This window comes from Ascaphus truei, chromosome 12 (assembly GCF_040206685.1).
Source record: "Ascaphus truei isolate aAscTru1 chromosome 12, aAscTru1.hap1, whole genome shotgun sequence".
In the NCBI taxonomy this organism is placed as follows: Eukaryota; Metazoa; Chordata; class Amphibia; order Anura; family Ascaphidae; genus Ascaphus; species Ascaphus truei.
Window position 1 is genome coordinate 22,511,492 of NC_134494.1, and position 26,079 is coordinate 22,537,570.

Here is a 26,079-nt window from a genome sequence, read left to right on the forward strand (position 1 = left end):
TTTAAATATATATATATTTATTTGTACGGTTAAAATAATGAAAACCAATCCTTTGGCTGCCAGTGAAACCCTGATGGGACAGAGTGAAAACTGATTCCCATATACAGATTTACCTAAATTGTATTACAATGCACAGATTTAACATTTTCAAAATCCCTGAATGTAAATTCCTCTGAATTTAGGATAAATAATGCAAAAAATACCCTGGGGTGGCTCAGTGAGAGGGAATTAGAGAATCCCAAAACCCAATATTTTTATAAAAGTCGTCTACAATTAAATGAATTCTGAGTTCCAGTAAAGTCACTGAAAATGGAAATGAAACACGCTCTAGTTGTAAGGTCTGTAAACACACCTTTATGTAACAGTCCTGCATTACAGGGCTCTGTGTACAGCTGCCATGTACTCTCCCAGGTGTCACGTGTGCACGGGGTCCATCACACACATGCACGGGGAGCATGGTCTGTGTTTGTGCACCACGCATGTTCAAATGATATGTCCAGGGGTAAAAGTGGTTCCCCTCTCAGAGATGGTCACACGTGTCGCAGAGATGTATCCCCGTGCTGTGTCCAACCAGTCTCAGCCTTGCACTCGTGCAAACTCTTTGCGCAGCCAGAGAGAGTCGTGATAGAAGCGCGAGTCCCCTAAACTGAGAGCTGTCCTCTTGTAGAAGTAGAAATATAGCACGGCCACTGTGGGTACAAACAGACAGGTCAGGCATACCACTGGTGGACGGCGCAGGCAGTGGTATACAAGATAATGACAAAACCGCCTCACCCAGCCTGCTACAGCACAGACAGACACTTACCCAGCCTTTGCAGCACATACAGAGCCTGCAGTCCATCTGACCATACGAAAAGGTTCTGACTTCTCCAGCGCAGATTCTAAGAGAGACCAAGAAGGAGAGAGAAAGAGTCAGGGACGGCAGGGGGAGAGAGAGGGGAGGAAGAGGCGGCGGCAGGGGGAGAGAGAGGGGAGGAAGAGGCGGCGGCAGCAGCAGGGGGAGAGAGAGAGAGAGAGAGGGGAGGAAGAGGCGGCGGCAGCAGGGGGAGGGAAAGGAAGAGGCGGCAGAGGGAGGGAGAGGAAGAGGCGGCGGCAGCAGGGAGAGGAAGAGGCGGCGGCAGGGGGAGAGAGGAGAGGAAGAGGCGGCGGCAGGGGGAGAGAGGAGAGAGGAGAGGAAGAGGCGGCGGCAGGGGGAGAGAGGAGAGAGGAGAGGAAGAGGCGGCGGCAGGGGGAGAGAGGAGAGAGGAGAGAGGAGAGGAAGAGGCGGCGGCAGGGGGAGAGAGGAGAGAGGAGAGGAAGAGGCGGCGGCAGGGGGGGGAAGAGGCGGCGGCAGGGGGGGGAAGAGGCGGCGGCAGGGGGGGGAAGAGGCGGCGGCAGGGGGGGGAAGAGGCGGCGGCAGGGGGGGGAAGAGGCGGCGGCAGGGGGGGGAAGAGGCGGCGGCAGGGGGGGGAAGAGGCGGCGGCAGGGGGGGGGAGAGGCGGCGGCAGGGGGGGGGAGAGGCGGCGGCAGGGGGGGGAGAGGCGGCGGCAGGGGGGGGAGAGGCGGCGGCAGGGGGGGGAGAGGCGGCGGCAGGGGGAGAGAGGAGAGGAAGAGGAGGAGAGGAAGAGGAGGAGAGGAAGAGGCGGAAGGGGGAGAGAGGAGAGGAAGAGGCCGCAGTGGGAGTGTGATGGGGAGAGCCAGAGGCCGCAGGGTGAGAGAGAGGAGGAAGAGGGCGCAGGGTGAGAGAGAGGAGGAAGAGGGCGCAGGGTGAGAGAGAGGAGGAAGAGGGCGCAGGGTGAGAGGAGAGGAGGAAGAGGGCGCAGGGTGAGAGGAGAGGAGGAAGAGGGCGCAGGGTGAGAGGAGAGGAAGAGGGCGCAGGGTGAGAGGAGAGGAAGAGGGCGCAGGGTGAGAGAGGAGAGGAAGAGGGAGCAGGGTGAGAGAGGAGAGGAAGAGGGAGCAGGGTGAGAGAGGAGAGGAAGAGGGAGCAGGGTGAGAGAGGAGAGGAAGAGGGAGCAGGGTGAGAGAGGAGAGGAAGAGGGAGCAGGGTGAGAGAGGAGAGGAAGAGGGAGCAGGGTGAGAGAGGAGAGGAAGAGGGAGCAGGGTGAGAGAGGAGAGGAAGAGGGAGCAGGGTGAGAGAGGAGAGGAAGAGGGAGCAGGGTGAGAGAGGAGAGGAAGAGGGAGCAGGGTGAGAGAGGAGAGGAAGAGGGAGCAGGGTGAGAGAGGAGAGGAAGAGGGAGCAGGGTGAGAGAGGAGAGGAAGAGGGAGCAGGGTGAGAGAGGAGAGGAAGAGGGAGCAGGGTGAGAGAGGAGAGGAAGAGGGAGCAGGGTGAGAGAGGAGAGGAAGAGGGAGCAGGGTGAGAGAGGAGAGGAAGAGGGAGCAGGGTGAGAGAGGAGAGGAAGAGGGAGCAGGGTGAGAGAGGAGAGGAAGAGGGAGCAGGGTGAGAGAGGAGAGGAAGAGGGAGCAGGGTGAGAGAGGAGAGGAAGAGGGAGCAGGGTGAGAGAGGAGAGGAAGAGGGAGCAGGGTGAGAGAGGAGAGGAAGAGGGAGCAGGGTGAGAGAGGAGAGGAAGAGGCCGCAGGGTGAGTGTGATAGGGAGAGTCAGAGGCCGCAGGGAGAGAGAGAGAGAGAGAGAGAGAGAGAGAGAGAGAGAGAGAGAGAGAGAGAGAGAGAGAGAGAGAGAGAGAGAGAGAGAGAGAGAGAGAGAGAGAGAGAGAGGAGGAAGAGAGGAGGAAGAGAGCGCAGGGTGAGAGAGATGGGGGCCAGAAGACAAAAAAGATGCAGTAGCCTCATTAGAATAAGGACAGTAGTGTTGTGGGATGTAGTGATGTGAGGACTGCTGGTGCGTGGTGGGAGGTAATTTCAGAACATGAGTGATAATGATGAGGGTGTCGTTTCAGGTAATGGTCTCACCATGATCCAGACGTGCAACGAGACGCTGAGTGCTAAGTGCAGAGCACACAGTAGGACAGTGACCTGGAAACGCTGACACAGGAGGCTGAGAAGCCCGGCTTGGAACACGAATGTGTTAAACAGCATGAGGAACAGGACAATTGCTGCAAACAGAGTGCCCACATCCTGCAATCTGAGAAACATACAGAGAGAGTGTGCTGAGAGAAGGAAAGCATCCACATCCTGTCGTCAGAGAGAAAATGAATGCTGAGAGACAGTGATAGAGAATGTCCTGAGCCTGCAGTCTGACACACAGAGAGATAGAGAGTGCTGACAGACAGAGAAAGTTCCCACATCAGCCAAGTGCCCACATTCAGGGCTGGGTACAGGATGGTAGAGCAGGGTAGGGGTATTACTGGGTTGGTGGGGGTAGGTCAGGATCTTAGTGGAAGATCACTCGCATGAAGAGCATGAAACTGGGCCAAGCACAGGATAGAGAGGGAGGTTTGTGAGAGGTCATGTTGGTTGGGGATGAGTAGGGATGGACACTTGGGGTTGGTTGGGGATGAGTATGGATGGACATTCGGGTATGTGAAGGATGATAGCGGGGAGGCTGTGGGGGTTGGATATTAGTGAAGGGGTCACTCACACGAAGAGCACCAGCTGGATGACTGGGGCTGAACGCAGGAGCTCAGAGAAGGAATTCACAAAAAGGTCGAAGAGCAGCAGAAGGAACTGGAGGGAGAGGACCAGGCTGTAATTACCGGGCTGCAGCATCCTCTACTTTAATACTGACCTGCAGAGAAGGGGACAGAGTAACCGAGAATGAGAGGGAGCAAGAGACGAGACAGAGAGGATGAGAGAGGAAGAGGGTGAGAAAAAGAGTGAAGAGATTAGAGAGAGACGGGGGTAATAGAGACTCCCAGGGATTGCGGTAGAGGGAGAGCCCTTACTCCGGTGCACCCCCGTGATCTCTGCGTTTCCGGTTTCTCTGGTGCCGCGGTGATCCTCGGCTCCCGCTGCCATGACAACCGATAACATCCGGGCATCACAAGTCCGAAGCAGTAAAGATTCCCCTTCCAATAGAGACAGGACTGCAGAGGCAGCGGCGGCCATATTTGCTGTGGGCAGACACATTCGTTGTTCACATGTGAGATAATCCCCCCCAGTACTTTATAATGTGAGATATAATCCCCCAGTACCTTTATACTGTGAGATATAATCCCCCAGCACTTTATAATGTGAGTGATACCCCCCACCCCCCAGTACCTTTATAATGCGAGAGATAACCCCCTAGTACCTTATAATGTGAGAGATAATCCCCTAGTACTTTATAATGTGAGAGATAATCCCCAAGTACTTTATAATGTAAGGGAAGCCCCTAATACTGTATAATGTGAGAGATAATCCCCCCAGTACTTTATAATGTGATATAACCCCCCAGTACTTTATAATGTGAGATATAACCCCCCATTACTTTATAATGTAAGAGATAATCCCCCCCATTACTTTATAATGTAAGAGATAATCCCCCCATTACTTTATAATGTGAGAGATAATACCCCCAGTGCCTTATAATGCGAGATATAATCCCCCCAGTACTTTATGAGCGATAATCCCCCAGTACTTTCTAATGTGAGCGATAACCCCCCAGTACCTTATAATAATGTGAGATATAATCCCCCAGTACTTTATATGAGCGATAATCCCCCAGTACTTTCTAATGTGCGCGATAACCCCCCAGTACCTTATAATAATGTGAGATATAATCCCCCAGTACTTTGAGTGATAATCCCCCCAGTACCTTTATAATGTGAGATAACCCCCCAGTACTTAGTAATGTGAGATAACCCCCCAGTACTTTGTAATGTGAGATAACCCCCAGTACTTTGTAATGTGAGATAACCCCCCAGAACTTTATGTGAGAGATAATCCCCCAGTACTTTTTAATGTGAAATACCTTGTAATGTGGTGGATAAGCCCCCAATACTTTCTACCGTAATAGGGAAGCCCCCAACACCTTATAATATGATAGAGAGACGACCCCAACACCTTATATGCTAGAGAGACATCCCCAACACCTTATATGATAGAGACATCCCCAATACCTTTTAATGGTAGATAAATGCCTCAACCCTTATACTGTGACAGAGAACCCCCACCCCCAATACCAAATAATACAGGAAAGAACCCCCCAATAGCACATAATGCCTCCCAATATTGTACCGCATAAAGTGAAAGCCCCCTTACACCCCGTGTACCCCCTCTCCTCCCTATGACTGTTTTCATGCAATAATCACACAGCGCTCACTCCTAGTTTTTATTGCAAAGAACCATAATAATAAACGCCCAGAAATGAGGATTAGTGGGGACAGAGATGGGGCAGGGGGTATGGGACCCTCAGGGAGCTGTGCCTGATCTGAGCCTTGCCACAGTATGCTGTTACTGTGACCTCCCCCCTAAGGGATTGCTAGCAGGTTAGTGTATGCTGGGCCCCACCCTGTGTTGCCATAGGGATCCTGACGTCACAATGGAGTACTTAGGATAGGTGGTTCCTGAAAGTCCAGTTCCTGGAGGACAAGAGGAGAGGAGCCTCGGGAAGAGTGGATAGGGAGATATCCATAAAGTAATAGGACAGACCAGTACCCCCTTACTTATTATGTTGTATATAGGGACAGTGCTTGTTAAATTAGGATCCCAGAAGATGGCTAGCGGAATCCAGCAGGTCCCAGAGAGGGGGAAACGATATGCCACAGAGGGTTCCTGGGTGTCGGCGGATCGGCTCTACCAGCAGATCCATATATGTATCGGTCTCAGCCTGTGTGGAAGTGGTACAATCTTCACCTGCATAGAACCAGCCAGGATCTCAGTGAGGGCCCAGTTTAAACGAGGTAATACAGATGTTACTCCGCAGAAGGGGGGCCGGGTCCAATGCCAGTAAAGCAACCAAGCAGATACACACCTCCCTCAGTTAAGCGTGGGCACTTAAGGAAGCACCGTATTCACGAACCACGAGAAAATAGTACGTTGTCGTGTGTGTGGTGAGTCCCTGCGGACGTGAATAAAGACTGCTGTTGTACTACAAAAGTTCCTGGCACCCATTATTCTACAAAGTTGCTACCTCTTCACCCAGCCGCCTGAATCCAGCACCCTAAGTCGAGGTAACCCATGGCGAGTAACCAAATATTGTACACCAATGTAATCTCCCTGGAAGCTGGACAGGGAGAGTTACATTGGTGTATTTGGGGGGTCTTCTGGAACCAGGATCACATTTGGGATGTGAGTTTAACTCATCCCCTTTTGAGAGCACAGAGTCTTTTTATTTTCTTCAACTTTAATGGGGGAGTCAAAAACAAATATAAAGGGTACTTGCAGATGGTAATGTGTGGTGAGAGAGGGCTTCTCTATGTGAAGGTGCTCTGTTATTGGGGGACGGTAAAAAAGGATGGCCTTGCAGGGGTGTAATGGAGGAAACATGTACTCACTAAGCCAGCTAGATCTAAAGCACATGTTCCTGTGACAAGCAGGAAGGGTCTAAGGACCAAAGTAACTGCTATAAAGGCAGGGGAGTAGGATTGAACCAATCTTCTTTCTATGAGGAATGGAAGGTTGTCAGGGCAACCAACTACAACTGTGTGAAGGGCAAATGTAGCAATAATGTTGCTTTACACATGCAGCTAGCTGCTGGAACAGGGAGAATTACAGGCAGCTGAACAAGGGAGACAGGAATAGTCAAAACTGCAAAGGGAGACAGAAAATGTGTAATCCTCTTCCAGGATAGGGGGTCACAGCAGATTTCCGTTTGTGTGTGGTTCTGGGTATCAATATGTTACATACCCTCCAACTGTACCTATTTAGCAGTTACACAACATGTTTTGGCACCAGCAGTACCTATTAAACAGAAGTTGTTTTTGTGCGTGTGTTAGGAGCTGCATAGGTTGGGAGACTTCCATATGAATAGCATGGACATACCTCCATCCATGAGTAGAAGAACTACAGTGGTACCTATTTTTATGTTCAAAATGTTAGAGGTCTGATGTTACAGGGCATATCTGCAGACTGTGGGTGGGTTATCCTGTTAGGGGGTGACAATCAATGCAGGGGTGTCTTAGCAGGTCTAGGGGGTGTTACAGCAAGTCTTATGACGGGATTGTGGCGATTAAGAGGTGCCAGCACATTTGGGGATGTTTAAGAAGGTTTTAGGGTGCCCTAGTATATTATTGCCAGGTTAGGGGGTCACATCACATTATGAGCAGATGCAGGGGTGTCCGCAGGTATCCTAGCAAATTTTAGTCAGGTTTGGGGGTATCACCAGGTCTTGCAATATCCCAAAACAGCATATGCAAGGTTGGGGGGGTCCCTATACATTACGGGGTGCTGCTGCCTGTTCTGCCCTCGTCTTCCCCAGCCCCTCCCACACGGCCCTCAGGATGGCAGTGATTGCCACGGCCCCGGGATCCGGACGATTGAGAGACGAAGATCCGATGTAACTGGCCCTTCCGGCTCCCGCTGTCATGTGCCGCGTGTCATCTGCGGCCACCGAAGCACTCTGCAGAGGAAGAGTGCAGTGTTCGTTTACATTCCCTCCCGTTCTACAGTGTGAACCCCTCCTTCAGACCCGCACGAACCCCTTTCCCAGCCTGTCCCCCTCCCTGTATGGTACAGAACGTCACCTGCACGGCGGAGCTGAGTGTCTGCATCACGTCACAGTGCGGAGTGCGCAGGGACTGGAGGACGCGCCCTGCTGCGCACAGAGGGTCCAGCTAGGAGAGAACACGAGTCACATGACTGGACGACTGCTGACCCCAGAGACACCCCCCCCCCCCCAACAATAGTATTCTGTAGGGTACTCACCATGGTCCTGTCTCCGGGCTCTGCCCCACCGTATCTAGACAGATTAGCAGAGTCAGGAACTGGGCCCCAAAATCAACAGTCTCCACCAAGCTCGTACCCTAGACACACAGTCACCTGTGGCTCCCCCACTCAAGAAGAAGCCCACCTTGTACCCAAGACAGACGTTCACCAGCCCACCAGCCTCCCAAACCTAGTACCCCAGACTGACACTGCCCCCAAACCAGCCTCCTCAACTTTGTATCCAAGACAGACTGTTATCATCAGACCCACTAATCTTAAAAATCTTCCTCCCCCAACCTCGTACCCAAGTCACACAGGCCCCGAGACGCCACTCTCCAATCTTGTATCAAAGTCACCGGCTTCCCCCGAACTGCCAAACGCCGCCATCACCAACGGCACACTTGAGACCAACAACCACCAACTGCAGGATTCAGCCTTCTCCCTGAGATAACGTCACAATGTGAAAACCGGAGCACTGATCCAGGCAAGAATCACTCGGCGGCCCCATAAAAACAGTCCTTTTATTCAAGTCTCATGGACAAAAAAACCACCAACGTGTTCCGCGCTTTATCAAGGTGTGCCCCGGAGAGCGTGAAACTTGTTGGTGTTTTTTTTGTCCATGAGACTTGAATAAAATGATGTTTTTTTAATGGGGCCAGAGAGTGATCCTTGCCTGGATTAGTGCTCCGTTTTTCACATCGTGACATTTTTGGACTGCATCCTAGGGCCGTCTGGGATCATAAGGCCTCGGCAAGGGTGGGTCTAGGCGCGCTGGCGCTCCAGCGCTGCGCCCTGCTCGGCCGTGCTTTTCCTGGCTAGGTGGGGGCGTGGCCTCTACGTCACGGAGCTGGTTCACCCTCATTGGGCGAACCGCTCACGTGACGCGCTTGCGAGCGGCAAATTCAAACTTGCTCGGCATGCGGCTGAGCGCCGAGCAGGCACGCCCGCCCGCCCGCTCACGCAGGACACGTGCATTGTTGCAACGTGTCTACCGTGAGCGTGCGCACCCGCTCAGCGCCACCCTGGACGAGCCCTAAGTGCACGCACCAAGGAGGTTTAAAGGTACTGGCATTTGGATCTACATATTTATCACACAGTCCTTCATATTGCCTTAGAGTCCCATTTTATAGTACAATAGCCACACTTGTGAGTGCTGATGCTTGTCTCACTAGGCCGATATTATACTGCCATATTGAGTACTTCAGGTGCCTATTTAAGCCCATTGTATGCCGTTCCAGTGGCAACTGCTCAATTATTGTGGGGAAGGGTCTTACTTGCTGAGCACCATTCCTGTTTTTCTGGACTTCACTTTGTACCCGAGATAACAACTATCCCATAAATATGACCTCCCTGTGCTCAAGACGGAGTGTCACCAGCTGTACATCCACCCCAAAATCCAAACCACTTGGGGGTCTCCAGCTGCCGCCAATGCTCTCTCCCTTACTCCTTCTGCCTTGTACTGAGGGGTCAACAGCTAACGTAAACCTGACCCCTCCCAAGGTCTACAGCTGCTCTGTGTACCTCTTCATGGCTTCTATCCCAGCATCCATTGCTGCTGCCCAGGCACAGGGGCCAGATTCGCTCTGCAGAGGATGTGCAGCCGCCATCAGGAAAAGACTGTACAGCTGAGAGACAGAGCAAATCATTAAACGAGCGCAAATACACAGTGCAGATCATTACACACCTACAAAGTGCAAATCGCGTGAAGTGTGCAAATAATCACACCTAGAGTGCAAATCCCATGGGCTATGCAAATACTTACCATGAAGAGTGCAAATAACCACACACCCCTACAGAGTGCAAATCACGTGAAGCGTGCAAAAAATAATAAATCGCACGAAGCATGAAAATCAGTGATGGGTGGTGACGCAGGATATTGACATCCTATGAGCCTCTAGCCATCTCTCACACATGCCCGGTGCCCTCACCGCGCCAGAGGTGCCCCCCATCTTCTCCAGCAGGACCTCGGACAGAGCCGAGAGGAATCGTGCCGGCTCCGGTGGCAGCCGCCCCGCTCTCAGCCAGTCCTGGATGGCTGCAGAGACAGTAGATGTTATGATGTCCTCCGCAGTGAACCGCATCTCACGTCATCAGCGCGTCACAGGGTATCGCCTACCGTGCGCTGCTCGGGCATGCGTGCTCCCGCAGTCTCCGTCCCCCGCCGCGCGGTCCAACTCATTCAGCTCCGCCTCCAGTTCCAGCAGAGCGTGACACACGCGTTGCAGTACATGGCTGTAAACCTGCACAGACACGGCTGGGACACAGAGACACAGCAGTGATACAGGGGTGCGCAAACAGGGGGGCGTGAGATTTGTCTGGGGGTGGGGGGGGGTACAGCGGTTGCAGAGGCCCCGCGCTCTTCCCCAAGGCATTTAAATTAAATTACCTCTCGTTTTCAAGTATGTCCTGGGCACAGAGTTATGATGCCAATACATGGTTACATTAAATGAACAGGGTTATTATACATGATATAGAAAGACATTGCATGAACAGTTAAAGATAATATATGTTATATATGCGTATGTAACAGACCAGATGAAAAAGTGAATTGGAAACACAGGATAGACAGGCGGCCGCTCACCTATAGAAATAACCAGTACAATAGCACCACCCAGTGGTGGATGTTTAAAAATAAAGATATAACATGTAAATACAAAATGATGGTGCAAATCACCTACTCAACCTTTGAAATAAACAGCTAGGTTCCTCAATATATATGGGTACACAGGGATGAGGGAGCAGTACATGTAAAATAAAAAACATACAGCCCCAACATAGAGCAGTAACGTTTTATTCTCTCAGTGCAGAAAGTTGAATCTATCTATCTATCTATCTATCTATCTATCTATCTATCTATCTATCTATCTCAAACCGTCGTATGTGTGTTTGTTTGTCTGTCCTGTCCCTATATATATTTCTCAAACCGTCGTATGTGTGTTTGTCTGTCTGTCCTGTCCCTAGGGGCAATCACATTGGACCTTTGGCCCGTCACTCCGCCTCAGGCCAATGAGATGGCTCCCTTGGCCCGCACACCTCTCATTGGCCTGAGGCGGAGTGACGGGCCAAAGGTCCAACACACACACCTCCCCGGCGCTCACCTCTCTCTCCCTCCCCGGCGCTCACCTCTCTCTCCCTCCCCGGCGCTCAGCTCTCTCTCCCTCCCCGGCGCTTACCTCTCTCTCCCTCCCCGGCGCTCAGCTCTCTCTCCCTCCCCGGCACTCAGCTCACCTCTCTCTCCCTCCTAGGCGCTCACCTCTCTCTCCTTCCCTGGCGCTCAGCTCTCTCTCCCTCCCCAGCAGGGGGACAGGCAGTGGGCAGGCACGCGGCGCCGAGTACATAAGATGGCGGCGCCCGGAAGGACCCCCTTCCTCCCTCGCGGCGCCGAGTGCCTAAGATGGCGGCGCCCGGAAGGAGAGGTGACATCTGTGTATGTGTGTGCCACTGTGTGTGTGTCAGACACTGTAGGGTGGGGACCCCCCCCCCTCCTGTCCACTGTCCCCCCCCCTCCTGTCCACTGTCCCCCCCCCCTCCTGTCCACTGTCCCCCCCCTCCTGTCCACTGTCCCCCCCCCTCCTGTCCACTGTCCCCCCCCTCTCCTGTCCACTGTCCCCCCTCTCCTGTCCACTGTCCCCCCCCTCTCCTGTCCACTGTCCCCCCCCTCTCCTGTCCACTGTCCCCCCCCTCTCCTGTCCACTGTCCCCCCCCTCCTGTCCACTGTCCCCCTCTCCTGTCCACTGTCCCCCCCCCTCTCTTGTCTACTGTCCCCCCCCTCTGCTGTCCACTGCCCCCCCTCTCCTGTCCACTGTCCCTCCCCTCCTGTCCACTGTCCCCCCCCCTCCTGTCCACTGTCCCTTCCCTCATAGCGGGAAATTTAACTCACGGGCAACGCCGGGTCTCTCAGCTAGTTAGTATATAAAACCGATGCGCTCACTTGTCAGTGAGTATGTCAAGGCCCATACATTTCGTGGCAAATACAATAGCAGGTTACAACAGCGGTGCCCAAACTGGGGGGGGGGGGGGGGGGCGGGAGATTTGTCTGGGGGGGGGGGGTCCTGCGCTCTTCCCCCAGGCATTTAATTTATTGCCGGGGGATCGCGTGAGGCCCCTGCAACAAGGAAACTTACCTGGAGTCTCAAATGACGCCGCGGGTCACGTGACCTTGGAGCGTAATTTGACGCATCTGGAAGGTAGGAGAGGGGGTGCAAGACCGGGGGAGGCCGGGCAGGGGGGGGGGCGCAGCTTAAAAAGTTTGCGCTCCCCTGGGTTACGATGTAGATCTTACAAGGGAAAGGAGAGAAGGGACTAATTGCACAGCATACAATACTTTTAATGTTAAAAAGAACGCAAAACAGGGGGATTCATTTCCAGCGCGGAGAGAATAAAACTTTACTACTCTATGTTGGTGCTGCATGTTTTTTATTTTACATGTACTGTTGGCTACCACTCCCTCATCCCTGTGTACCCACATTAAAACGTGAGGCAGCTTCAGTTTTGAAAGAACTTAGACTGGTGGCGGCTGTGAGCGTCTCCGGGAGACTGTTCCAGTTGTGGGGTGCACGGTAACCGGTGGCGTGACTAGCTCCTGTGCTGTGAAGTCCTTTGGAGTCAGATCTCAGGCTGAACAAGTAGCATAGGGGTATGAAGTGGGTGCGTCAGGCACCAGCAATGATATTGTCAGCACTTTGTGACAGGGACTAATTGTGCCTGTAAAATTATAATTTTACAGGCACAATTAGTCCCTGTCACAAAGTGTGTGTGTGTGTGTGTGTGTGTGTGTGTGTGTGTGTGTGTGTGTGTGTGTGTGTATTTATTTATAATACAGATAATACAAATACATCCCACATATAACACGGATAGTACGCAGACACATGTGGGACCCACCGTCTGGTTCAGTATCCTCGGGCTGCGGATTTTCCGGGGCACACGGGAAGCTGCGTGTCTGGCCCGTGACTGGGACACACGGCACCCGGGGCCAGGCCGGAGCAGCGGTTTCACTGTCTGAGGGACAGAGCCATGTGTGGTCACTTAATGAGCAGAGGAAGAGGTGACCCAACAGTACAGGGGACAGACATGGCTCAAGCAGGAGACTGACACAGAGTGTGACAGCATGACATAGTTACAGACAAGATAGTGTGACAGTGTGACATAGTTACAGACAAGATAGAGTGTGACAGTGTGACATAGTTACAGACAAGATAGTGTGACAGTGTGACATAGTTACAGACAAGATAGAGTGTGACAGTGTGACATAGTTACAGACAAGATAGAGTGTGACAGTGTGACATAGTTACAGACAAGATAGAGTGTGACAGTGTGACATAGTTACAGACAAGATAGAGTGTGACAGTGTGACATAGTTACAGACAAGATAGTGTGACAGCGTGACATAGTTACAGACAAGATAGAGTGTGACAGTGTGACATAGTTACAGACAAGATAGTGTGACAGTGTGACATAGTTACAGACAAGATAGTGTGTGACAGTGTGACATAGTTACAGACAAGATAGTGTGACAGTGTGACATAGTTACAGACAAGATAGTGTGACAGTGTGACATAGTTACAGACAAGATAGAGTGTGACAGTGTGACATAGTTACAGACAAGATAGAGTGTGACAGTGTGACATAGTTACAGACAAGATAGAGTGTGACAGTGTGACATAGTTACAGACAAGATAGAGTGTGACAGTGTGACATAGTTACAGACAAGATAGAGTGTGACAGTGTGACATAGTTACAGACAAGATAGAGTGTGACAGTGTGACATACAACGTGACAGCGTTTGACAGTGACACGGACAATGTCACATAGAAAGAGTATGACAGTTACACAGACGGTGTCACACAGAGTGACAAACAGTATGTGACAATGAGCCCCCCCCTTATTACCGTAGAGCCGCAGCAGCTCCTGTGACACCCTCATTATAGTGAGGGAGACCCCGCTCATCTCCAGCGCTGTCATGAAGGATCCCAGCATGGCGCGTTGTATCTGCAGCCCCCTCCCCTCTGCAACGCGCACAGCGTCGGGGGTCCGGAGAGGCACAGGGGAGGTAAGCAGGAGCAGGTGTGGGGGGCAGGTTTAAAGGATGCAGGTGTGGGGGGCAGGTTGGAGGAAGGAGAAGGTGTGGGGTAGAGGGCAGATGTGGGGGCAGGTTGGAGAGAGGAGAAGGTTTGGGGTAGAGGGCAGGTGTGGGGGGAAGGTTGGAGGAAGGAGAAGGTTTGGGGTAGAGGGCAGATGTGGGGGCAGGTTGGAGAGAGGAGAAGGTTTGGGGTAGAGGGCAGGTCGGAGGAAGGAGAAGGTTTGGGGTAGAGGGCAGGTCGGAGGAAGGAGAAGGTTTGGGGTAGAGGGCAGGTCGGAGGAAGGAGAAGGTTTGGGGTAGAGGGCAGGTCGGAGGAAGGAGAAGGTTTGGGGTAGAGGGCAGGTCGGAGGAAGGAGAAGGTTTGGGGTAGAGGGCAGGTCGGAGGAAAGAGAAGGTTTGGGGTAGAGGGCAGGTCGGAGGAAGGAGAAGGTTTGGGGTAGAGGGCAGGTCGGAGGAAGGAGAAGGTTTGGGGTAGAGGGCAGGTCGGAGGAAGGAGAAGGTTTGGGGTAGAGGGCAGGTCGGAGGAAGGAGAAGGTTTGGGGTAGAGGGCAGGTCGGAGGAAGGAGAAGGTTTGGGGTAGAGGGCAGGTCGGAGGAAGGAGAAGGTTTGGGGTAGAGGGCAGGTCGGAGGAAGGAGAAGGTTTGGGGTAGAGGGCAGGTCGGAGGAAGGAGAAGGTTTGGGGTAGAGGGCAGGTCGGAGGAAGGAGAAGGTTTGGGGTAGAGGGCAGGTCGGAGGAAGGAGAAGGTTTGGGGTAGAGGGCAGGTCGGAGGAAGGAGAAGGTTTGGGGTAGAGGGCAGGTCGGAGGAAGGAGAAGGTTTGGGGTAGAGGGCAGGTCGGAGGAAGGAGAAGGTTTGGGGTAGAGGGCAGGTCGGAGGAAGGAGAAGGTTTGGGGTAGAGGGCAGGTCGGAGGAAGGAGAAGGTTTGGGGTAGAGGGCAGGTCGGAGGAAGGACAAGGTTTGGGGTAGAGGGCAGGTCGGAGGAAGGAGAAGGTTTGGGGTAGAGGGCGGGTCGGAGGAAGGAGAAGGTTTGGGGTAGAGGGCGGGTCGGAGGAAGGAGAAGGTTTGGGGTAGAGGGCGGGTCGGAGGAAGGAGAAGGTTTGGGGTAGAGGGCGGGTCGGAGGAAGGAGAAGGTTTGGGGTAGAGGGCAGGTCGGAGGAAGGAGAAGGTTTGGGGTAGAGGGCAGGTCGGAGGAAGGAGAAGGTTTGGGGTAGAAGGCAGGTGTGGGGGGGGGGGGCAGGCTGAAGGAGAAGGTTTGGAGTAGAAGGCAGGTGCGGGGGGGGGGCAGGTTAGAAAAGAGGGCAGGCGGGGGTTTACTGACCTAGGCAGCGCACCACTGAATCGGCCACGATTTGCAACTCCAGGCAGGACAAACCACCCAGATTATTCACAACGAGAATCACTGAGTCACCTGGAGAGAGAGGGAGAGAGAAGAGAGAGAAGAGAGAGAGAACAGGAGCGATAGAAAGTAAGGGAGAGAGAGGAGGAAAGTAGGGAGATGAATGGAGAGAGAGAGTGAAACAGACATAGACAGGGTGATATTATTATTTCCCATATGTACTGAGGTCCTGGAGTCAGATGCTCTGGTACTGTCCCCTGGGATGTGGGACACAGGAACACACACACACAGGTGTGCAGTGCTGACACCGACCTGTACCCACGTCCACTCTTGATTGGTTGGATGGGTCAGTCATGTGATCTATCATAAGCGTCACAACTTCATCGGCTGACATCATCTGTTGTGATAGCGAGAGGTAAGGAAAAATGCAGCTCATTACAGTGTGTGTAGAAGCACACCGCATGTACACAACCACACAGCGTGTGTACAAGCACACCGCATGCACACAACCACACAGCGTGTGTACAAGCACACCGCATGTACACAACCACACAGCGTGTGTACAAGCACACCGCAAGTGCACAGCAACACAGCACGTGTACAACCACACTGTGCGTGTGTAACCACAGCACAAGCACACCGCACATGCACAACTACAGCTCATGTAAAACCACACTGCACTTGCAACACAACACAACACATCCATACCACACTAGTCGTGGCAACCAAACCACGCACACAGATATTACGCAAACACCAAAACCAAGTGACGGACACAATCATACAACATAAACACACAGCTAAATGACAAACGCATATGGAGCCATGCAACAAACACACACAAAACCACATGAGAAACACACACACAAACATACATCATTTATACAGCGAAGTCTGAGTGAAAATAAATCCAAGACACAGGCAGACCTTGTCTCTGCGTATACCGGCCTCCCCGTGTATACCTGCAAACAGGAGAGAAAACACACCCTGCTAAACAATAGCACATAGCTAAAACACAACACACAGCAGAAAACATGAAGGGACCAGGACACACAGTGACCCAGCACACACTGTCACAGAAAGCAGGGCACACAGTGACACAGCACGCACTGTCACAGAAAGCAGGGCACACAGTACACACTGTCACAGAAAGCAGGACACACAGTGACACAGCACGCACTGTCACAGAGCAGGACACACAGTACACACTGTCACAGAAAGCAGGACACACAGTGACACAGCACACACTGTCACAGAAAGCAGGACACACAGTGACACAGCACGCACTGTCACAGAGCAGGACACACAGTGACCCAGCACACACTGTCTCAGAAAGCAGGGCACACAGTGACCCAGCAAACACTGTCACAGAAAGCAGGGCACGCAGTGACACAGCACACACTGTCACAGAGCAGGACACACAGTACACACTGTCACAGAAAGCAGGGCACACAGTGACCCAGCACACACTGTCACAGAAAGCAGGACACACAGTGACACAGCACGCACTGTCACAGAGCAGGACACACAGTACACACTGTCACAGAAAGCAGGACACAGTGACCCAGCACACACTGTCACAGAAAGCAGGGCACACAGTGACACAGCACACACTGTCACAGAAAGCAGGGCACACAGTGACCCAGCACACACTGTCACAGAAAGCAGGACACACAGTGACACAGCACGCACTGTCACAGAGCAGGACACACAGTGACCCAGCACACACTGTCACAGAAAGCAGGGCACACAGTGACCCAGCAAACACGGTCACAGAAAGAAGGGCACGCAGTGACACAGCACACACTGTCACAGAAAGCAGGACACACAGTGACACAGCACGCACTGTCACAGAGCAGGACACCCAGCACACACTGTCACAGAAAGCAGGACACACAGTGACACAGCACACACTGTCACAGAAAGCAGGACACACAGTGACACAGCACACACTGTCACAGAAAGCAGGACACACAGTGACACAGCACACACTGTCACAGAAAGCAGGATACACATTGACACAGCCCACACTGTCACAGAGCAGGACACACAGTGACACAGCACACACTGTCACAGAAAGCAGGATACACAGTGACACAGCTCACACTGTCACAGAGCAGGACACACAGTGACACAGCACACACTGTCACAGAGCAGGGCACACAGTGACCGAGCACACACTGTCACAGAAAGCAGGACACACAGTGACACAGCACACACTGTCACAGCTCACACTGTCACAGAGCAGGACACACAGTGACACAGCACACACTGTCACAGAGCAGGGCACACAGTGACCGAGCACACACTGTCACAGAAAGCAGGACACACAGTGACACAGCACACACTGTCACAGCTCACACTGTCACAGAGCAGGACACACAGTGACACAGCTCACACTGTCGCAGGACACAGTGACCGAGCACACACTGTCACAGAAAGCAGGACACACAGTGACACAGTAGGGGACACAGAGGGCAGAACACAGGACACACTGTGATAGTGGCAGAGAGCAGTACACACTGTGACACATGGCAGGACACCAGCACTATGACAGAGAGCAGGACACACTGACACAGAGAGCAAGACATACTCAGAGCAGGACACCCTGTGACAAGCTGTTACAAGGACACTTTGCAGTCCGTATACAGTACTGGGGTCCTCACCAAGTCCAAGCTCCAGCTCATCAGCAGCGAGGTGAAAGGTCGGCCCAGACCCTGGGACACTGCACGGGGACAGGCTGACACCCAGAGTCCCTGCAGAGGTAAACAGGCGTGTGTGTGTGTGTGTGACCGTCTGTAACAAATCACGTGGAAACAGTGTGCCATACAGCTCCGTGATAGTGTAAGTGTCACACATATCTCAGTGACGGTGTCAGTGTAATTACACATCTTGGAGACAACATATTTCCCGTGTCTTACCCATCCCGGCTTTCGCTGCTTCCACAATATGCAGTATTTCCTGCAAACTTCTCCCCTCTTCTGCCAGAGCCCCAGCGATCTAGAGAGAGAGGGGTGAAAAAGAGAGAGGGCGATAGGATAAAGGGGAGAGAGAGGGGTGAAAAAGAGAGAGGGCGATAGGATAAAGGGGAGAGAGAGAGAATAGGAAAGAGAGCAAGATGGATGGAAGATAGGAAGAAGAGAAAGGGAGATGTTTAGCATGGTTCTGGTTCTGCGGGTCAACTTCTGGATCAGAATGGTTCTGTGGGTCACGTTATGGATCCGCATGGTTTTAGTTCTGTGGGTCTCACCTTATGGATCAGCACGGTTCTGGTTCTGTGGGCCTCACCTTGTGGATCAGCACGGTTCTGGTTCTGTGGGTCTCACCTTGTGGATCAGCACAGTTCTGGTTCTGTGGGTCTCACCTTGTGGATCAGCACAGTTCTGGTTCTGTGTGTCGCACCTTGGGGATCAGCACAGTTCTGGTTCTGTGGGTCTCACCTTGTGGATCAGCACAGTTCTGGTTCTGTGTGTCTCACCTTGTGGATCAGCACGGTTCTGGTTCTGTGGGTCTCACCTTGTGGATCAGCACAGTTCTGGTTCTGTGGGTCTCACCTTGTGGATCAGCACAGTTCTGGTTCTGTGTGTCGCACCTTGGGGATCAGCACAGTTCTGGTTCTGTGGGTCTCACCTTGTGGATCAGCACAGTTCTGGTTCTGTGTGTCGCACCTTGTGGATCAGCACAGTTCTGGTTCTGTGGGTCTCACCTTGTGGATCAGCACGGTTCTGGTTCTGTGGGTCTCACCTTGTGGATCAGCACAGTTCTGGTTCTGTGGGTCTCACCTTGTGGATCAGCACGGTTCTGGTTCTGTGGGCCTCACCTTGTGGATCAGCACGGTTCTGGTTCTGTGGGTCTCACCTTGTGGATCAGCACAGTTCTGGTTCTGTGGGTCTCACCTTGTGGATCAGCACAGTTCTGGTTCTGTGTGTCGCACCTTGGGGATCAGCACAGTTCTGGTTCTGTGGGTCTCACCTTGTGGATCAGCACAGTTCTGGTTCTGTGTGTCTCACCTTGTGGATCAGCACGGTTCTGGTTCTGTGGGTCTCACCTTGTGGATCAGCACAGTTCTGGTTCTGTGGGTCTCACCTTGTGGATCAGCACAGTTCTGGTTCTGTGTGTCGCACCTTGGGGATCAGCACAGTTCTGGTTCTGTGGGTCTCACCTTGTGGATCAGCACAGTTCTGGTTCTGTGTGTCGCACCTTGTGGATCAGCACAGTTCTGGTTCTGTGGGTCTCACCTTGTGGATCAGCACGGTTCTGGTTCTGTGGGTCTCACCTTGTGGATCAGCACAGTTCTGGTTCTGTGGGTCTCACCTTGTGGATCAGCACAGTTCTGGTTCTGTGTGTCGCACCTTGGGGATCAGCACAGTTCTGGTTCTGTGGGTCTCACCTTGTGGATCAGCACAGTTCTGGTTCTGTGTGTCGCACCTTGTGGATCAGCACAGTTCTGGTTCTGTGGGTCTCACCTTGTGGATCAGCACGGTTCTGGTTCTGTGGGTCTCACCTTGTGGATCAGCACAGTTCTGGTTCTGTGGGTCTCACCTTGTGGATCAGCACAGTTCTGGTTCTGTGGGTCTCACCTTGTGGATCAGCACAGTTCTGGTTCTGTGGGTCTCACCTTGTGGATCAGCACAGTTCTGGTTCTGTGGGTCTCACCTTGTGGATCAGCACAGTTCTGGTTCTGTGGGTCTCACCTTGTGGATCAGCACTGTGCCACAAAGCCCGCGCCGTCCTGCTTTTCGAGGTGAGGTAAATGCGCAATCATCCCCAATCACGACCATCTGCACCTCTGCCCCGTCCCTGCGCGCCCCGCTCCAAAGCCAGACCAAAATTCAGGCGGTCACCCGTGTAATTCTTTACTATCAGCAGCACACCCGCTGTGCGGGGAAAGGGGGGGGGGAGTGAGGGGGAGCAGGGAGGGGGGAAGTGAGAGCGAGGGGGAGAGGGAAAGTGAGGGGGAGGGAGGGACAGAGGGGAGGGAAGTGGGGGGGAAATGAGGGGAAGAGGGGAGGAAGTGAGGGGGAGGGGGGAAGGGGGGGAAGGGGGAGAAGGGGGGGAAGGGGGGGGAAGGGGGAGAAGGGAGGGGGGGGAAGGGGGAGAAGGGAGGGGGGGGAAGGGGGAGAAGGGAGGGGGGGAAGGGGGAGAAGGGAGGGGGGGAAGGGGGAGAAGGGAGGGGGGAAAAGGGAGGAGGGGGAAGGGGGAGAAGGGAGGGGGGGAGAAGGGAGGGGGGGAGAAGGGAGGGGGGGAGCAGGGAAGGGGGAAAGGGGGGGAAGTGAGGGGGAGAGGGGGGGGAAGTGAGGGGGAGAGGGGGGGAAGTTAGGGGGAGAGGGGGGGAAGTTAGGGGGAGAGGAAGGTGGAAGTTAGGGGGAGAGGAAGGTGGAAGTTAGGGGGAGAGGAAGGTGGAAGTTAGGGGGAGAGGAAGGTGGAAGTTAGGGGGAGAGGAAGGTGGACGTTAGGGGGAGAGGAAGGTTGAAGTTAGGGGGAGAGGAAGGTGGAAGTTAGGGGGAGAGGAAGGTGGAAGTTAGGGGGAGAGGAAGGTGGAAGTTAGGGGGAGAGGAAGGTGGAAGTTAGGGGGAGAGGAAGGTGGAAGTTAGGGGGAGAGGAAGTGAGAGGAAAGTGAGAGGGAAAGCAAGGGAGAGGAAAAGAGAAAGGGGGAGGGAGAGGGGGAGAGAGAGTGAGAGGGGAAAAATTAGAGGAAAAAAGAAAGAAGAGAGGGAAAAGTGAGAGAGAGCATGAGAGAGGGGGAAAAGAAAGGAGAAGGGGGGTGGAGAGAGGGAGGGGGAAAGTGCGACAAGGAAAGTGAGAGAGGGGAATAAAAAGACAGAGGAGCAAAGAGGGGGGGGGGGGGAAGTGAGAGGGGGGAAAGAAAAAGAAGTAGAGGTGAAAGTGAGAGTATAACAGAGAGGAAAGAGAGGGGGAGAGAAAGAGAGACAGTGAGGCAGAGAGATGAAGGGCAGAAGGGGATAGAGGGCTTGAAAATGAGGGAGGCCGTGAGCTCAGAGACGAACACGGGCTGTCCTGTGAGGTGGCCGCGTGGTGTGTACCTGCCCCGGCGTGGGTCACTGCTCGGATCGCTGCTACGATGCTGCCGACCGGAGGGGACGTGAAAATAGGACCAGCGATAGCTCCCGTAAGCATCCCAGGGCCAACATACCCTGTACAGGGGCGGGAGGGTAAGGGGCGGGAGGGTAAGGGGCGCAAGAACAGTATGGCACGGGGGTGGCAAACTCCAGTCCTCAAGGGCCACCAACGGGTCAGGTATTAGGGATATCCCTGCGTCAGCACAGGTGGCTCAATCAATGACTGAGACACCTGTGCTGAAGCAGGGATATCCTTAAAACTTAACCAGCTGGTGGCCCTTGAGGACTGGAGTAGGCCACCACTGATATAGTACAGTGCATTACAAATCAACACAGTCCAGCAGAGCAGAGTACTATACAATAGCACTGTCCTGGAACAGGACTGTGTGTTCTCTCTGCCTTCAGGCTGCCTGCACTCCTCAGCCTGGCTGTTGCAACAATGTGGCGACCCCTTGTGGGTTTCTTCACTTCAGCCAGTTGCCTTGGCAACCCCCCTGCCTTTTACCAGGATGGACTGCTCCCCCTCCCCTTGCCAAGTTGTACTGTCCCAGTTAATTCCCCATCCACCCAGACCAGCATGCTGCCTCTTAGTACCAGCAGCCATATTGAGCAGTCATCTCTCCTATCCTAGTAAAGTTACTGATGTGTACCTATCCCTATATCCTGCATTTATCCCACTTCCCCCATAGCTCCCCTTCCCCTCCATTGCCCTCATGTCCCAGTGTTCTCTCAGTACCTTTCCCCCCTTTTTATTTGTATGTTGTTGCCCCAAATAAACCCTTCAGCCAGTAAGAAGGTTCCCTTGCCTGATATATGGGATTGAGTTAACCTGCCTGTCCCTACGCGTCTCTCTCGGTGTGCTCGGGCCAGCACAACCCCTGCATTTTCCCTTCACTCTTGCAGTTTCACCCTTTCTGTATACACTTTGCCACAATATTAGGTGCAGGACCAGGACTTGTTCTAAGACACGCCAGCCATTCTTTGCCAGTAAGCACCTGCGTGTGCTCAGCATAATCTTAGCATGTGCTGCCATTCATTACCAGCGCAGTTGCAGTGTCCAAAGTGACCACCGCCTGCGTGTTCTTAGTATGCGTGTTCCTGGCATGTGCTCTCGTCTGCATGTGTGTAGCATGTGCAGGCAGCCAATACGCGTGTTCTGTCAGGAAGTACCTGCATGTGCCGGCTCATGTCCTGAACCTCCGCCGGACAGCAGTGCCACGCGCCCCCTCACGCGCTCCAGATCCGCTCGGAGCAGCACGCGGTGTCCCTGGAGCACACGCAGCCCGGGGGAGCAACACGTGAGGCCTCTGAGAGCATCGTCCACACAGCCAGGGACCGAGTTTAGGAGCTTCTTACTGACCTGAGGACAGTGACAGGAGGGGTGAGCCCAGGGGACAGGAGGGAGCGACACCAAGGGACGGGGGACAACAGGAGGGAAAGTACCAGGGGACAAGAGGGGGCAGGTAAGTTTAGAAGAGGACAGAGATCTCTCTTGACCGTAGGTGACAAACCTCCATGTTAGAGTCTTCTCCAGTTGACACCACACCAGGGTATCCTGTGTCAAGAGAAAACACACAGCAAAGTGACACAGGGACACATCCAGCACACATGACATAGGGACAAACGGCACAGGGTGCTAGTGGCAAAGGAGACTCACAGCACAGGATGCACAGTGATAGGAGGCTCACAGGACAGGATGCACAGTGATAGGCTCACAGCACACGGTGCACAGTGTTAGGAGGCTCACAGCACAGGATGCACAGTGATAGGAGGCTCACAGCACAGGATGCACAGTGATAGGAAGCTCACAGCACAGGATGCACAGTGATAGGAAGCTCACAGCACAGGATGCACAGTGATAGGAGGCTCACAGCACAGGATGCACAGTGATAGGAGGCTCACAGCACAGGATGCACGGTGATAGGAGGCTCACAGCACAGGATGCACGGTGATAGGAGGCTCACAGCACAGGATGCACAGTGATAGGAAGCTCACAGGACAGGATGCACAGTGATAGGAAGCTCACAGCACAGGATGCACAGTGATAGGAAGCTCACAGCACAGGATGCACAGTGATAGGAGGCTCACAGCACAGGATGCACAGTGATAGGAGGCTCACAGCACAGGATGCACAGTGATAGGAAGCTCACAGCACAGGATGCACAGTGATAGGAGAAGACTCACAGCACAGGATGCACAGTGATAGGAAGCTCAGAGCACAGGATGCACAGTGATAGGAGACTCACAGCACAGGATGCACAGTGATAGGAGGCTCACAGGACAGGATGCACAGTGATAGGCTCACAGCACACGGTGCACAGTGTTAGGAGGCTCACAGCACAGGATGCACAGTGATAGGAGGCTCACAGCACAGGATGCACAGTGATAGGAAGCTCACAGCACAGGATGCACAGTGATAGGAAGCTCACAGCACAGGATGCACAGTGATAGGAAGCTCACAGCACAGGATGCACAGTGATAGGAGGCTCACAGCACAGGATGCACGGTGATAGGAGGCTCACAGCACAGGATGCACGGTGATAGGAGGCTCACAGCACAGGATGCACAGTGATAGGAAGCTCACAGGACAGGATGCACAGTGATAGGAAGCTCACAGCACAGGATGCACAGTGATAGGAAGCTCACAGCACAGGATGCACAGTGATAGGAAGCTCACAGCACAGGATGCACAGTGATAGGAGGCTCACAGCACAGGATGCACAGTGATAGGAGGCTCACAGCACAGGATGCACAGTGATAGGAAGCTCACAGCACAGGATGCACAGTGATAGGAGAAGACTCACAGCACAGGATGCACAGTGATAGGAAGCTCAGAGCACAGGATGCACAGTGATAGGAGGAGACTCACAGCACAGGATGCACAGTGATAGGAGGCTCACAGCACAGGATGCACAGTGATAGGAAGCTCACAGCACAGGATGCACAGTGATAGAAGACTCACAGCACAGGATGCACAGTGATAGGAAGCTCAGAGCACAGGATGCACAGTGATAGGAGGCTTACAGCACAGGATGCACAGTGATAGGAGGCTCACAGCACAGGATGCACAGTGATAGGAAGCTCACAGCACAGGATGCACAGTGATAGGAGAAGACTCACAGCACAGGATGCACAGTGATAGGAAGCTCAGAGCACAGGATGCACAGTGATAGGAGACTCACAGCACAGGATGCACAGTGATAGGAGGCTCACAGCACAGGATGCACAGTGATAGGAAGCTCACAGCACAGGATGCACAGTGATAGAAGACTCACAGCACAGGATGCACAGTGATAGGAGGCTCACAGCACACGGTGCACAGTGATAGGAGGCTCACAGCACAGGATGCACAGTGATAGGAGGAGAATCACAGCACAGGATGCACAGTGATAGGAAGCTCAGAGCACAGGATGCACAGTGATAGGAGGCTCACAGCACAGGATGCACAGTGAGTGATAGGAGGCTCACAGCACAGGAGCGGTTGCAGACCAGAAGTGGCTGTAGGGACTTTACACTTAGTTCAGAGACCAGAGTTTCAGAGGCTGGTCATGTGACTGTGCGGATGCCAGGGGGGCTGGGTTCTGGGACGGGAGAGAGTGCATTGTGGGTAGGTAAAGCTAGGACAGGGGCAGATCAACTCCTAATTAATATATTCATGTCAGAATCGGATCCCTGAGCGGCAGACCTGATAATTAGACGCATAGGATTTGATGGCAGATAAGAAGCCCGTGGCCCACCTTTTCTGCCCATTTCCCTACCTGCTGTAAAACATTACACCCTTAGAGCTTCTGGTTTTTTGTTGTTTCATATTTAGGATAGCCTTTTGTCTATTATTATTATCATCGTTTATTGGTAAAGCGCCAACATATTCCGCAGCGCGGTACAATGGGGGTGTAGCGTTGTGTAAATGACATAAACAGAGTTACATAGAAATAAGGACAAACAGATCCAGAAGAAGGTAATGAGAGCCCTGCCCCTGAGAGCCAGCAGTCTAGAGGGGATAAGGGGCAATGTTTAAACAAAAGGTAAAGCAGCTGCTCACTGTGGGAGTGCTGTATACCTCAGGAAGGGGTAGGGCCCAGGTGCACTGATGGTCCTATTAATGTGTGGGTGTTAGGGGGTGTTACATAGAATGGAGTCTTGTCCAGCCGCATAGCTGATCCCATTAATGTTAGGGGTTGTTAGATAGCGTGGACTTTGGTCAAGCCACACAGCTTGTCCCAATGGGTTAGAGTGGGGGAGAGGGGGTAGATATTTGGGGTATGCCAGATAGGCTTCCTTTAAGTTTTCAGGGAGGGGGATGGGGGAAGAGTCTGATGGTGCGTGGTCGGGAATACCAGAGAGAGGGGGGAAGCGCGGGAGAAGTCATGTAGGCAAGAATGAAAGTAATAAGGCAGGAGGAAAGGCGGATATCGTGGGCAGAATGTAGGGGGCGTTTAAGATGAGATGTAAGGGGGAGGTGGGGGGGGGGGGGGTAGCATAGTTGGGAGTTTTGTAGGTCACTAGGATTTTACATTTCATTTTAGAGGATATAGGAAGCCAGTGTGAGGATATGCATAGTGGGGCAGTAGAAGCAGGGTTGCCAGCACTCTGGGTTTGACCCGGTGACTACGGGTTTCGGACACGTATCTCCGGGCTACGGGTTTACCTGTGAAATCTCCGGGCGGCGAAACCGTCCGACTGCATCTCCCCCGGCAGGCTCCCGTCAACACGGCTCCGCGAAATCAAATGGCGTCACGTTGCCATGACAACGTGATGTTACGCCACGCGGCGTAACAATGCCATGACAACGGGAAAGCAGATGACACCGCGGCGCCATAAACCGTCCTGTTGCCATGGCAACTCAAGACTGCATGGCACTGCCA

At 53.2% G+C, this 26,079-nt stretch overlaps 2 protein-coding genes across 2 annotated transcripts in view; both read right to left on the reverse strand.

The window, feature by feature from the left end:
- On the reverse strand, positions 1-3,653 carry TMEM138 (transmembrane protein 138). Its single transcript, XM_075566992.1, has 4 exons — positions 3,516-3,653; positions 2,888-3,059; positions 806-881; positions 1-689 (listed from the first exon to the last, which is right to left on the reverse strand). The coding sequence occupies exons 1-4, from the start codon at positions 3,641-3,643 to the stop codon at positions 577-579; spliced, it is 489 nt and encodes a 162-aa protein (XP_075423107.1). The 5' UTR covers positions 3,644-3,653; the 3' UTR covers positions 1-576.
- Positions 3,523-26,079, reverse strand: part of TKFC (triokinase and FMN cyclase) — a 23,955-nt gene continuing 1,398 nt past the window's right edge. Inside the window, 20 exon segments of the mRNA XM_075566991.1 lie at positions 3,523-3,662; positions 3,820-3,987; positions 7,238-7,415; positions 7,540-7,629; positions 7,721-7,754; positions 9,242-9,345; positions 9,649-9,755; positions 9,837-9,974; positions 12,602-12,718; positions 13,609-13,725; positions 15,117-15,206; positions 15,447-15,531; positions 16,062-16,096; positions 17,801-17,890; positions 18,056-18,134; positions 19,829-19,942; positions 19,944-20,011; positions 21,179-21,289; positions 22,385-22,574; positions 22,726-22,769. Of these exon segments, the coding sequence (XP_075423106.1) occupies positions 3,652-3,662; positions 3,820-3,987; positions 7,238-7,415; positions 7,540-7,629; positions 7,721-7,754; positions 9,242-9,345; positions 9,649-9,755; positions 9,837-9,974; positions 12,602-12,718; positions 13,609-13,725; positions 15,117-15,206; positions 15,447-15,531; positions 16,062-16,096; positions 17,801-17,890; positions 18,056-18,134; positions 19,829-19,942; positions 19,944-20,011; positions 21,179-21,289; positions 22,385-22,574; positions 22,726-22,731 (1,932 nt within the window). The 5' untranslated portion in view covers positions 22,732-22,769 and the 3' untranslated portion in view covers positions 3,523-3,651.